We start from the raw sequence: 12,364 nt of genomic DNA on the forward strand, positions 1-12,364 counted from the left end.
ACAGTAAACTAGGAATGACTCAAATGAGCAACTTACTGAATCAGGAATGGTGCACGGATGTTAGACATACAATCGGCCCCTCTGTGTAAATTGTGGCCCCTTTATGGCCCCTGATTTAGTATGAATGCTAGATCCGCCACAGATGAGGAAGAAGATAAAATAAAGGAAGTAATAGAAAGATGGCATGAGGACTGTAAAGGGGTTTTTTTTTTTACATGCACTGCAGGAAGGAACTTATTTGTAATAAAACATTATGCTATCAAGTAAAACAAAAATGAAATAAAGCACAGGCAGCCAATGTGACCCATGCATTGTAAAGTATTGTTCTGTTTGAGTGTATATCGAGCTAATGATGTTTGGCGGCTGTGAGCTATATTCAAGGCCCAGACCGAGAAGGCATATAAAGACGGATGGAAATGACAAGGCAGAGTTTAGGTTTAACAGCACATTTACCCTTCACCCCCAAGAAATGATTACCGCTGAGAGTCATTTGATAAATGCAGGTTTGTGTGTCTGACTAGAGAGACCTTGAGGATCAAACAAGCACAACTACAGACACATACACAGGTTTCCTCACAATTGTACACACACAAACACACACAAAGCACACCTCTATAGTATTATTTAATTGCACCTCTTGACACTTCATAGACTCTCGCTTTTTGTTCATAACCCTGAGCATGTACCGTAATGACATTGCTATTTGTCATTCTTGCTCTCACGATCCTCACCCAATGTAAATTGTTATCATTCCTTATACTTAGAGGCTAACCTTGAGATGTACAAGAATGTTTTTATCCCTGGTCCTATTGAAATAAATGGCAAAAGTCTACAAGGGTATAGCCACCGCAGAACTCATCCACCCTGCATTTGACCAGCAAGGTTTTTCAGACAAAATGGAAACTAGATTTGATGAATCAAAGTATAATGCTCATTCTCTTACTAGCCTTGGTCGGGTCTCCATCAACTCCCGAGGAAAACATATTTATCCGCTAGCAGCTAAAAACTCCATTGTGTTTACTAACTATGCCAGTCCACCGGTGCAGGTCATGAGTGTATGGTCGGTCTTTTAGAGGTTCTTATCTGAAATGAGCTGCCTGATGCTGCTGCTGGAAACAAAGTTGTAAGAGACCCAAATAATAAACTGAAAGATGCTGAACATGATTTGTTTAGCTGAGGAGGGAAACAGTAGAATCTGGACTTCACAAGAGGTTCTTCAATAAAATCCTTACACAAAGTAATGCATAATACATTTTTAACATTAAAAAAACATTAGCACTGCTTTAAGAAATATTACCTGTCATATGCCTACACACTTCCTACAACGGAGTATCAGGGCCATTTAAAGGAAAAAAATATCCGAGGTCTCACGAATAATGACATAATTTAAGTGGTTGGTGTACAAGATAAAGTAATTTTACAAAAGAAAAAGTAATTTAATGAAAATAAAGTCGTAATTTAAAGATAAAAGAAATCCTAATGTTACGAGAATAAAGTTGTAATTAACTGTAAGAAAAGTCATAATATTCTGAGAATAAAGTCGTAATGTAATAATAAAAAGTCATATTACTGCCAAAAAAAACTGATGTAACAACAATGTAAACATTTCCGCCGCCACAAGACTTTTCTGTCTTGAAAAGGGGAAAGAAAGAATTAATGGTTAATGTGTAAACTTTACATTTGTGCATGGCCATGTCTCCGAGCATGTGTGAGTTTACCTTCTTGACACCATCGTACTGTATGTTGGTGTTGGGCAACACCCTGGTAGATCGGCCACGTGATCCAGTGCCAATGAGAGTCACAGTGACGTTCAAAGGAGGAGTAGGCACCCCAAGGACAGTAATATTCTCAAACTTAAGGTTGTTTGGGTCCTTGTAGCCAGCCTTGGTCACCTTCATTGTCAAAACTCCCTAAAAGGTAGAGGACACAAAGTTATAGGAATAATTTGAAGTGCATCTTCTTCGATTGATATTTCTATCATTATTATGCCTTGGTTTGTGTTCTGCAGCACATTTCCTTTATTTACGGATGTTTTAAATGTACAGAGGGATAGATTGATAAAAAAGAGTCTATTCCGGTGTATTTAGCAGTCCCAGCTTACATCACTCGTGGCTACAGAATACAATTGAAGCAACCAGCTTATGAGCTCCCCAAACTCATGCCCATCAGTCCAACATCTGGTCCAATACATTTCCTGTCTGTAAACCCTTCCACCCCCAGTGTAATGCTAACGTACAGGAAGAACATCACCGGCATACATTAAACATGCAAGGGAATCCTCAGTGCTGTGTGATGTGGGAACATAGGGTTCCTGATCCAACAAAGCTACACCAGTATAACATGGATCAATAATGCTTGGTGTTCCGGAGTGGGAAAGTCGAAAGTCTCTGGTGGCTTTGAACTTTGAACTCAAGTTCAGATCAGAAGGAATATGTGGGCTGGATTTGAATGATGGTGTGCAGGCATGTGAGGGGGAAACTTACGTAGTCAACGGAGAACGTGTAGTGGATGTGGTTTCCTGTTTTGACTGTTTCTGTAAATAAAAAGAAGAAGAGCAGATGTAAATGTTTGGTTTGACTCCCGAAATACAGTCACACAGAAGCAGAGTGTCTGCCCTTCGTTTATTGAAGTGCGTGAGCTGACTGATGATGTTTTAACAGCCACAATGACTCATTTGATTCTTCGCGTTTGACGAGGTAAGTGCTTCCATTTGATGCTCATAAAAGAACACCTGCAATGAGCGGTAATAACAAGATGCAGATGATCCTGTCTCACACACACACACACACGCACACACACACACACACACACACACACACACACACACACACACACACACACACACACACACACACACACACACACACACAAACCGGCTGAAATGAGAAAAGGCAACAATACCTCGGGAATCTCCATCATCCCAGAATAGCTCCCCAGCTGCCTTGTTGTTGTCATCAAGAGCAACGATCAAGCCCATGGGGTTTCGCCGACTACAATTATATGAATCAAATGGCTACTAATCTGTGCAAACAGGTGCATGTGAATGACACAATATCAAAGAAGACACTTTTTTCCCGTTATTACTGTTTGGTAAAGCTCATTGAAATCTTTTGAACATATCGTATGGATAACTGTGTGTGTACTTGTATGGATTCTTTGTGGGGACCATTTTGGGCCTAGACCAAGAGCTGTTTGAGGGTAAAGACTTGCTTTAAGGGTTTGGTTTAGAGCAAGGTTTAGGTTCGGGTAAAGATTATGGTTATGGGATGTTCGCACCAAATGGGAAACACAATTTTCGTGCAATGAGATTACATACAATATCAGTGTAAAGACGCAAATAGATGCAAACTTTGCTGAAGTTGAAATATTTGAACTCGAAAAAAATGCTTACTTGCTTTCTTTGCGCAAGCACCACAAGTAAATACAAATGATCCTGCAGCCAAACATTTGCTTAGTGTTTGGTGTGAAGGCAGCATCGGGGATTGAGTTGTGATGGTTTAAGTTAGGTTAAGGGGCTAGGGAATGCATTATGTCTGAGTGTCTGTGTGTGTGTGTGTGTGTGTGTGTGTGTGTGTGTGTGTGTGTGTGTGTATATATACCTGTCTGTGGTGGTGACAGCAGGTTCCTGTGTGGGGAGGACCGCACCACCTCTGATGTGTAAACCAAGCTTGTCACCTGGCAGATACATATCGACTTGCATTTTACGGTCTGCCAATCGTTCCATCTGATGGGTAGGATATATACGCATATTAATTCATCTACACACACCAAAAATTCTCTGTATGAATCTCTGTGGGCAAAAACAATCTGTAACACACCCCCTTAAGAAAAAGGGCAGTGGTCATAAAGTTGCACAAGCCTGACTTTGAAAATTATTAGCTATGGGTCTGAACAGTGACTGCGATTATGAATATGTTATAAGTCTAAGTCTGCAAACCTGCTAATCAAACACACTGGACATAGGATACTATGCTAATGCGAGAGTTCCAGCCTATGGATGGTAAACCTAGATGTTAATGATGGCTTTCGTTTCCCCCCTGATTAGCAAATATTTGAATCTGATTGCCTAAGTTGTTAAATTAGGTTTCATTGTTTTAGCTTATCAACTAATTAGTACAATATCAGACGCTCAAAGTAAAAAATGGGTCCATGGTTAGATGGAACTGAGAAGCTTAAAATGAAATTTGAAAGTTTCTATTTAGAGAAAGAAGCAGTTCATCTCTTTTATTGGTCGAATGCAGATGGTACGGGCAACGTTTTTATCAGCGCTCGACTATGCAGATGAAATTTACGCGGCTGCCCACACCCTCATGTCACTCGGTGCCGTCTCTCACAGCTGTAAGATTTATGACGGGTGACAGTTTTAGAACCCATCATCGCATCCTGTGTGGGAGGGTAGGCTGGACATCACTCACCATGTGAAGGGAACAACACTGTCGTCTTTTAATTCATAACGCTGAGCTACTGTTCCATTTATCTTCACTTTTAAGACGCAGGGATATGGGGAACTCTACTACCTCACAAATATGTATTACTACATTCAAATATATGAATATTAAATTGGGGAAAAGGTGCATATGATGCTCTTCGTATGTGCAAAAAATCCTCAGGCATCCCTTAAATTATACATTTTATTTACCCTAGAATAGTTGAAGCAGTGGTTTACATAATAAATGCTACTTTTATACCAACATGTACTGACATTGTGTCTTCTTATATATTTTGTAAGTCATATCTCTTGTGTTTGAGCTATATTTAAATGTAACAATTCTGATCTTTACACTTTACATTCAACACTTTTTGAAGTATGGCTTGATTTGGTTTATTTGAAAGGGCAGCCATGTGAGTGTGAGCTTTGCTTTATGACAGTCCCTGAATAAATAAAGCACGAGGATAAGAATTTGAACTTTATTTTTGTCTGTACCAGACTTAACTTGTTAGTATCTTTCTCAGCTACTTATCAAATTGGAAAAAATTCATAAAATAAAAAATAAAAAGTCTTTAAGAACTGTGACCTTTACATTTTGGGTACATTATTTTAGGTCTGTGCATGAACATTGTACCACAGGACACAACATCAATGACTGTCACTTGAGGAATTTTGCTTTATGATATTATATATACATTATATGCAATATAATATGCAGTTTGAACTATTTATTCAAGAGGAGCAGACAAATGTCTCCCCTCCTTTCTTTCTTGCTCTGCCTCTTTTTCTCTGTGTCCCTTCCACTCGGTTCTCTGAAGGCCCCCACAGAGCACAGTTAATTTCCGATCCCGTGAGGACTGAATCCTCCGACTGGCCTAAAATAATTTAAAACTCACTCCTCTCTATCTCCTCTCATTCTCCTTCTACCTACTTCCCTCTCTACCTCCTGTTATCCTCGGTGTGGTGTTCTAATTCTTTTTTTTGCCCATTTTCCTTTCGTGTGTGTGTGTGCGTGCACTGTTTCCTGCACTACAGTGGAGTATGGGCGTCTGTGTGGGCTGGAGTTAGCGAAGCGTCTATAAGCAATTTCAGATCTTATCACCCCCTCATTGTCTGCCCTAAGGAGGTCTTCTGTTCTTCTCCTTTTTCCTTCTGGCCAAACTTCCCATCTTCCCACTCGTCTATGTACAGTAACTTTCACCCCCATCATTTCATCTCCTCTCCGCTTTTCCTCTCTCCTCCATCTTGGGTACTGTCCGTCTTTTCCCTACTTTCTCTTGCCTCAACCTCTATCGCATCTGTTTTCATTCCTTCATGCCTTTGTTTTTCCATTATTTTTTTCCTGCTCAGTAACTTGTTTTTCATGGTCATTTTCACTGCATCAATACTCCCTCCAACCCTTCCATCCTCCTACCCAGATAATCACAGGGGACCATGCGGGACAAGGGGCCGGTGGCGAGACAACCAATCTAATCGCTCATCTGATCACTGGGTGCTTTACATCACCACTGTGACGCCCAAATAAGGTCCCAAAGGAACTCAACACCTCTTTTATCTCTGTGTCAGGGAGATTGTCTCTCCCCTCTCTTCCCTGTCCCCTCTTTTACTCTATATCTGTCCTCTCTCTCGCTCTGCCTTATCGCTCTTGTCTCTCAGTCTCAAAGAACTCCAGGCAAAGACTTTCATGTGATACATGCTCTTTGTGTGTGTGTTAATGGAACACAATGCTGATAAGTCCCGGTGCAACCATTTTTGTTTATCACTGTACATTGATGTTATCAATTAATTTATGTTTAAAATATTCTTACCGTCTCATAGTCGTACCACACAGCATCTGGTACATAAGCCCGCACCTTGTCCACGCCCTGCAGAAAACAAGAACAACGTTGTAAACATTTGTTTTTGACATTAGACACAGCCACATACTGTATTCCTCTGATTTGTGGAGCAAACATCAAAAGGTGTCAGCTTTGTGATTTGTGCAGGAGCGAGCCTGTGTTTGATTTGTGCTTGCACTCGGCAGCACCTGCTTTAGCTCACTGTACCGACGCAGACACTTTAATCTTATGAGTCTGAACATGAGGAGAGAAGCCACAATACACCACAGAGGAAACACAGATATGTCTGGCAGCTATAAGTCACTGCAGCTTAATAAGAAATAGGTGGAAGATAAGACGTTCATATCAAGAAAAGTTATTTTAAAACTGCCTATCATCTGATATAAAGTTTCCTCAATGCCCTTGTGACATTTCGGTCGACAGTGCTGTGATGCAACAGATGATGGAAGAGACAGCATGGAGCGACGACTGATAGGTGACGGGCTTTGATGGCTTAAGGTGGAGGACAGACAGGCGCAATCAATAGATGAGCGGCGAGCCTTTGATAGCGTTGTCACTTCCCTGCTCTCTCTGACAGGGCAGAACAGCGGGAGAGATGGAGATAAACACAGGGAACCCAGTTAAGGAGAGAACCAGCTACGGGTCCTCCTAAAAATAATAGAAAGCAAAAGAGTAAAACACACTATGTCAGCTGTGTAGGCCGAGGCTGTCCGTCAAAAGCACCTATGACACCAACATCTGCCTTCCTATCTGTCTCTCCTCAGCCGCACGTCCTATTCTGTGGCCTTCTGAGGCCTCAAGGAGGAAGACGGAGAGGTGACAGGAAGACAAGGCAAAACAAGCAGGGAAAGAGAATAGGGATGAAAAGATAATTAAACAGAGGCAAATATGAGCTAAGTATATGTCAAACAATAAAAAATATGATCAAGACGCACTGCTATGATAAATGACTAAATTAAATGACCTAACTTTGTCTTTAGGACGCACATTTACAGTTTTTAGGCAGATCACCTGTCACAACCGCTGCACAGCCTGTGGGATGACAGCCTGGGGAAATGGATGCTCCCCGATACCTCGTTTTCTGGTGTCTGATTTGCTCGTGGCGCCTATCACTCACCCCGCTGACTAATGGGGAGGGACTGGGGACTTTAGCATGGCTGCTAACTGTGATTGAGAGGGACAAGGCGTGAGGCCCGTATCCTCATTGAGAGCGCAGAAGCCCAGCTAGCCACGAGGTAAGGTTTGATCAGGTGGGCCAAAGATCCACACTGGCAGAATGATCAGATGGTTGCTGAGACAGATGAGAGAGGCCGAGACAGGCGCGGAGACGGGGAGAGGGCGAAAGGGAGAGAGACGGGATGAAATGAAATGGGATCACAAGGGTGATTTGACAGCGGCTGATTAAGAGAATGCAGATGAGATAAGGGAGCCAACATCTGATGAAAGCTGAAAAAGAAAGGGGAGTAATGGGCAAGAGGAGGAAGAGTGGAAGCAGGGATGAAGACCAGAGGGGATGACAGGGAGCGAGAGAGAGAGAGAAACAGAGAGAGAGCAGGAGATCTCCCCGGTTCATCACGGAGATCAAGGTGAAGGAATCGACTGATGGAGAGATGGAGAGAGAGAGAGAGAGAGCATCATTAGAGAAAGGCAGAGGCAAGACGGACAGAGCGATAAATGAACAGAGACACAGAGAGATGAGGATGATGAAAAAGGAAAGAGATGGTAGGATGTGACACGATGTTTAAGATCAGCCTGTGACCCTTCTCCAGTTAGTGACACTATCTCTTCTTGTGGCCTGTTGCATCTGGAACAGACAGTAGGCACTCTGTTCTCAGCGCCTGCCCTCTACCCTGGTGCAAATACCCATCACCGCAGCTCAGCAGCAGCCTGTCACCGCAAAAAGATGAATATTCAGCCGCATCAGATCAGTTGTGGTAGTTCAGGTTCAAAAGGCCTCTTAGCTAAACTCATTGGGCCTCCCTGGACTGTTATTTACAATCGTATAGCAGATGAAAGTTTACTATATCAAAAAAATACCATGTTTAATAATTTGAGTTGAGTTATTTTTATACAACCTGGGAAAAAAGCTCTAACATAAACAGTAAGAGAAGGTAATACTAGAATTGACAGTTATCTTCGTTGGACATGAATACAATTTATAATGTCTTTTTAGGCAGGTTAAAGTGTGAACCTAAATGCCCATTTTTGCTCAACGTCAGATACGGAAAAGGTCGGAGCCTTCCACACGTACTCTGTGTTCAATTCATCTGTATTCGTGCACGTCTTCTGAGAGCTTAAGGATACTGACAACGGCCACAAGGGAGGAGACTCGAGAACTTTTGAGCAGAGACTTGAGATGGGAAGAAACTATATGATTCCGGTTGTCAGAAACGTTCAACTCTTCACTGCCCTCTATTGGTTGTATTGCATAACGTAAAGGAAGTATGTGGGCATTGACGGCTCCATGGTTTAAAACAGATGTTACACTTTTTGTACGTAAAGGACACATAAATGAGCCTTTAAGTGTAACATCATTAGTATCAATGGGTAACCATGCCCCAGCTGTGACTGTATTGGTTATACTACACTATTAAAGTGGTATTTTTGTCAGTTAGAGTTTTATTTGCTTGCTAACTCTTACCTTTTTGCTATTTTCTGCCTGCCACAAACATTAGTATGTTCAGAAATAGGAGTGGAAGATCAGTATGGGGTTTTGTCAATACTGATCAAGCAGCATGGTGCATCTTTGGTGTTCTGCTTAGATTTGGTTTGACCTGAAAATCTGGACACGCAGGCGAATGTAACATGAAAGCCGACAAGGCTCTCCGTGGATGATGCGTTGGCTGATTTTAAATCTCAACTCCTTCAAGCATAAAGGGGAAAATAGCTTGCGTTTCTTATTTCTACATGTGATCGTGGCCTGAATGAAACATAGAGCTGTCACAGTGTGCCATGATTGATTATTTAAGAACTGTAGGACTGAGGGCATCAGCCAAGGAGCTTAGAGAGCAGCGGTGCAACATAGTATGTTCGATCTAATTCCTAAGCAAATTAAACCAACTCTCAATTCATTCATGGCATTTCTGCACCATCACAAGCAAGGTCATAGCTTTCCTCCTCTGAGATGCAATTCCTTTGCAGACATTTCACTGTATTCAATTGTCAGGACACTTTGATACAGGGGACATTGCTTTTTTACAGAGAAAGAAAATAAGCAATTGGTCATAACTGATACCAGCCTTTAACACACCCACTGTGCTCCAGCCTGGACAGGACCCATATTAGGTGCAATCTTTACTGCCCTTTGCATTTGTCCTGTTTGTCTTTTTTAATTCAGAAAAATATAACACCCTGCAAAATCACCTTATGGCCCCATCCTCTCGCCGACCCTCTGGACGTCTCAAACCCTCATGTGCTACAGGCACAGTCCCCACTCTTCTTCAATTAGAAACTTTTCCACCAGCACACTTACTGAAGTTACTTAATCCCCAGCCCCGCTATCAATCCAACTCGCATTCCACTATTCTGTAATTCACGAGAGGCCGTGCTAAATTGCTTATTAATCAGGCCACTTTGACATGACCGCGATCGCTGCACATGCACGTTACAGGCACGCACGTTTTTAACACATTCACGCAGGAGCATGCATAGACGCACATACTCAGACAAACATTCTCAAACACACACACACACACATACACACTTCTATCTACACTTCTAATCTGCAAGTAATGAGGTCAGTGCTCTCATTAGAGCTGAGAGAAAAGAGGGAGGATATGAAAGAGAGAAGAAAGAGGGACGAGAGGAGGGGAGGGCAACAAAGAATATCTCATGTCATGTTTTCCCAGTGGAGGTCAGGGTGTGTGTGTATGTGTGTGTGTGACTGAGTGTGTGCGTATCTCTTCTGCATCATCTGCAAAACACATGACTGTATGTTCTACATATAAGTTTCTATATGGACTTTATATAATACATGATTCAATGTGTTTGGCTACGTTCCAAGCATGTCATTATACAACCACAGCCTGTACTAGTGTAAGTGTGTGTGCACAGTTTTCTTGGTTTGTGTTGTGACTGACCGGGTCCAGTACAGGTGTGATGAGCAGGTGTTTTCCCCAGAGGAACTGCCGGTCCACGGTCCAGGTGGCGCTGTCAGAGTAGAACCTTGGGAATGACAATAATCATGATTTAGAATTATTGTGTGAAGCCATCGTGTCCTGCTTCGCTCAGTCAGTAAATCCATGTCAGTACACTTTACAACTGTTCTCTGACAGCCTTTGGGGCAATTACACCCTTCATCATCGCTCATTTAGTCATAACATATATATTCTTTGGATAAATTCATTTGATTAATAAAATGTGTCTCTCTTAAGTGTTCAATAAAGCTCATAGCCTATAATTTGGATGACAGGATGCTCTTAAAGTCAGCACAGTCAATTCAGACATTTACAAAAGCCTTTTTTCCCTTTAGTTTTAGGGCCAGAACTAAAGCTGTGATATTACAAATTCAAAGTAATAAAAGTACGAGTAAAAGTTGTGACTTCGAGAGAATAAAGTCTTAAAATTACGACATTTAAGTCAATGTTACAAGTTAAATTTGAGAATTAACGAGAATAAAGTTGAAATATTAAGAGAAAATAATTTTAAGTTTACGAGAATAAAGTCATAATTATGGGCTGTTAGAGGGGGGGGATCAGATCAGCCTGTTCCCTACATTAAAATTAAGTATCATGCAGTGTCTTGTTAAATCATACTTTAGTATAGGTTTCTAAAATACTTTTCTAAAAAACTTTATTTGCATAATATTCAGACATTTTTTATGTTAAATTGCAACTTTATTCTTGAGACTTTTTTCTTGTTAAATTGCAACATAATTCTCTAAAACTTATCATTTGGCAACATCTTAAAGAAATTCCATGAATACATGGAATACAAAATTAAATGCAGTCTCAACTCAGACAGGTGCCCTGAAGTCGCGCTCTCATTGGCTGTTCGGCATCCCACGCGTTCAACATGCTTCACGGTGATTGCGCGTCCCTGTGGCTAGTAAGAACCAATCATATCAACGCAGGTGTAAAACGCGGACATTACAACTTTGACAGCTGCCGGCGCTGTCAACAAACGCGACATGTGAGAATTGACACGTGCGCGTCTCGTCGTGGACCCTCCGGATGACGGAGTGAATGATGGGGGGGTTCTCCTCCTCACATGTCAGGACACAACCCCGGAGCTCTGCGGTGTTTGCCGACGGGACCGACCTGTCAGGGGGGCCTCGCTCACCGGGTCCCACTCGCCATGATCCCCGGGTCTAAGGTGGGTCCCTGCTGCTTGTGTTGACTTTCATGGCTGCTGACAACACGTGTGTTTGCTTTGGCTCAGCGCTGCGTGGTGGTTTCTCTGGTTGAACTTGGCTGCTGTGTTGTCTCTGGTTTAACATGCGATGGATGCTCATGGCTGCTGCCTGCATGTGATGCTGAACTGCTGGGTGCTCTCTTTGCTTTGCTCTTGAATCTGTGTGCATTCAATGGAGATGTGTGTTTTCTATCTTTGTGTGTGTGTGTGTGTGTGTGTGTGTGTGTGTGTGTGTGTGTGTGTGTGTGTGTGTGTGTGTGTGTGTGTGTGTGTGTGTGTGTGTGTGTGTGTGTGTGTGTGTGTGTGTGCACTGATCTGCCTGCTGCCTTGTTGCTGCTGCTAAGTCCAGTATGTGCTGGATTGGTTTTGGGCATATTTTACCCTGTTGGTTATTTGTTGTTTTCGTTGCATGCTGTAAATACCTCATGTGCATGCCTTACTTTAAAAAACTTACCTCAAACTTTGTTTCATATTTGTTGCTGTAATGTGATATATATATATACCACTCTAACTCCTGCTCATTGCCAAAGTGGTAAGAAGAGAGTGGAGGAGGCCTGGCTTGCATGGAACCTACATGCGTTTCTCCACGTAGTCCAGATAAGAGAGAATTTCTCCAGAATATCATACTGTGTAACTATTGTTTGATTCAGTGCAATATGTTTGTTGAAATATTAGATGTTCAATGTTTGCGTCAGTCAACAACTGACAAAATCAAAGTATAATGCGGTAAAATGTAACTATATTG

At 42.0% G+C, this 12,364-nt stretch overlaps 1 protein-coding gene across 1 annotated transcript in view; it reads right to left on the bottom strand.

Annotated features, from left to right (window-relative positions):
- si (sucrase-isomaltase (alpha-glucosidase)) overlaps positions 1 to 12,364 on the bottom strand; it is a 72,676-nt gene that overhangs the window by 35,318 nt on the left and 24,994 nt on the right. Inside the window, exons 18-23 of the mRNA XM_034604547.1 lie at positions 10,347 to 10,431; positions 6,238 to 6,294; positions 3,600 to 3,724; positions 2,902 to 2,990; positions 2,484 to 2,533; positions 1,719 to 1,910 (exon numbers count right to left, since the gene is read on the bottom strand). Of these exons, the coding sequence (XP_034460438.1) occupies positions 1,719 to 1,910; positions 2,484 to 2,533; positions 2,902 to 2,990; positions 3,600 to 3,724; positions 6,238 to 6,294; positions 10,347 to 10,431 (598 nt within the window). The remainder of the gene's footprint in view (positions 1 to 1,718; positions 1,911 to 2,483; positions 2,534 to 2,901; positions 2,991 to 3,599; positions 3,725 to 6,237; positions 6,295 to 10,346; positions 10,432 to 12,364) is intronic.

This window comes from Hippoglossus hippoglossus, chromosome 13, assembly GCF_009819705.1.
Source record: "Hippoglossus hippoglossus isolate fHipHip1 chromosome 13, fHipHip1.pri, whole genome shotgun sequence".
Classification (NCBI taxonomy): domain Eukaryota; kingdom Metazoa; phylum Chordata; class Actinopteri; order Pleuronectiformes; family Pleuronectidae; genus Hippoglossus; species Hippoglossus hippoglossus.